This window comes from Tarenaya hassleriana, unplaced genomic scaffold (assembly GCF_000463585.1).
Source record: "Tarenaya hassleriana unplaced genomic scaffold, ASM46358v1 Cleome1797, whole genome shotgun sequence".
NCBI lineage: Eukaryota > Viridiplantae > Streptophyta > Magnoliopsida > Brassicales > Cleomaceae > Tarenaya > Tarenaya hassleriana.
Window position 1 is genome coordinate 1 of NW_010965213.1, and position 1630 is coordinate 1630.

The 1630-nt window shown below is 40.1% G+C and overlaps 1 protein-coding gene across 1 annotated transcript; it reads right to left on the minus strand.

Moving 5' to 3' along the window:
* Positions 1 to 629: 629 nt before the first annotated feature.
* On the minus strand, positions 630 to 1455 carry LOC104810255. The gene is made up of 2 exons (XM_010536451.1): positions 994 to 1455; positions 630 to 875 (listed from the first exon to the last, which is right to left on the minus strand). Exons 1-2 carry the CDS (start codon positions 1453 to 1455, stop codon positions 630 to 632), a joined length of 708 nt encoding a protein of 235 aa, XP_010534753.1.
* Positions 1456 to 1630: the final 175 nt, after the last annotated feature.

Here is a 1630-nt window from a genome sequence, read left to right on the forward strand (position 1 = left end):
AGGTTTTGTGTAGAAACGTGTGTTTAATTGTGTGTTTGGACAAGTGTGGTTTTCAAGAAACCTGTGATGATTTTATTTCGCTGCGTGTTTTATTTTAAAATGATTTTAAATTCCCGTACTTTTGGTTCTATTATGTTTTATCGGTATTCGTCCATGTGGCATATCCTGTTCACGGGATGCGGGATTCGGGTGTCACATTATCCTTGCAAAAAGTACAATTTTCCAGGTTAGCAAATAACTTCTCGTGTCTCAAGACTTCCAAAACGAGTTTCAAATGATCAACATGCTCATCCAAACTTTGGCTATAGATAAGAATATCATCAAAGTACACAACCACAAACTTGCCAATGTAAGATCTCAAAACATGATTCATCAATCGCATGAACGTGCTGGGTGCATTAGTCAAATCAAAAGGCATTACTAACCATTCATACAAACCATGCTGTCTTAAAGACAGTTTTCCATTCATCCCCCTCACGCATTCTGATTTGGTGGTATTCACTACTGAGATCAATCTTAGAGAATACGCAAGAACCATGCAATTCATCAAGCATATCATCTAAACGCGGAATAGGGTGATGATACTTTACTGTGATGTTATTGATTGCTCGACAATCAACGCACATCCTCTAAGTACCATCTTTCTTCGGCACAAGTAGAACTGGAACAGCACATGGACTTATACTTTCCCTCACATATCCTTTGTCTAGCAGGTCATTGACTTGCCTTTGAAGTTCCTTCGTTTCCTCAGGGTTACTTCTATAGGCTGGTTTGTTTGAAATGCTTGCACCCAGAACAAAGTCAATCTGATGCTCAATGCCACGAACCGGCGGCAATCCTCGGGGAATGTCTTTGGAGAAAACGTCCTTGTACTCCTGCAAAACAACTTTAAAAACACTTGGCAAAGATGAAGTAAGATCATTAAGGTTAGAAAAAAGCCTCCTTGTACAGAAGTACAACGATTGGCTATTTTGAAAACAAAGCTTTTTTAACCTCACAAGCTCTCATGAAGAAATTCTTTTGTTTCCTCTCGGGTTTGCTGTCAAAGGTCTGTTTCTGGGTTTTTCTCAAGAACTCTCCATTTTTGTGATCTACCTCATGGTCACTCAAGACGTTGCTGCCATGTTCATGTGCTTTCTCCTGCTTGACATGATCTTCATAAATTTCCTTCGGAGTTAAAGGAACAAGTCTGATTTTGCTTCCTTTAAATTCGAACGAGTATTTGTTACTGTAGCCATCATGTTGCACACGTCTATCAAAATTCCATGGCCTGCCCAACAACAAATGGCTAGCCTGCATCGGAACTACATCACAAAGGATTTCATCATCATACTTTCCAATGCTAAACGGAACTCTCACTTGCTTGGAGGCGTTCACCTCTCCACTATCATTCAACCATTGCAACCTATAGGGTTTAGGATGCTTGGTTGGTTGCAGGTTCAACTTCTCCACCATTGTAGCACTAGCAACATTCGTACAACTTCCCCCATCAATAATCACACTACATACCTTGTTTTGAATAAGGCATCTAGTATAGAAAATGTTCTCCCGCTGCACTACCTCTTCTTGCTTTGCTTTGAGATTCAGAATTCTCCTTATAACCAATGCTTCTCCTTTGGCAGGTAATTGC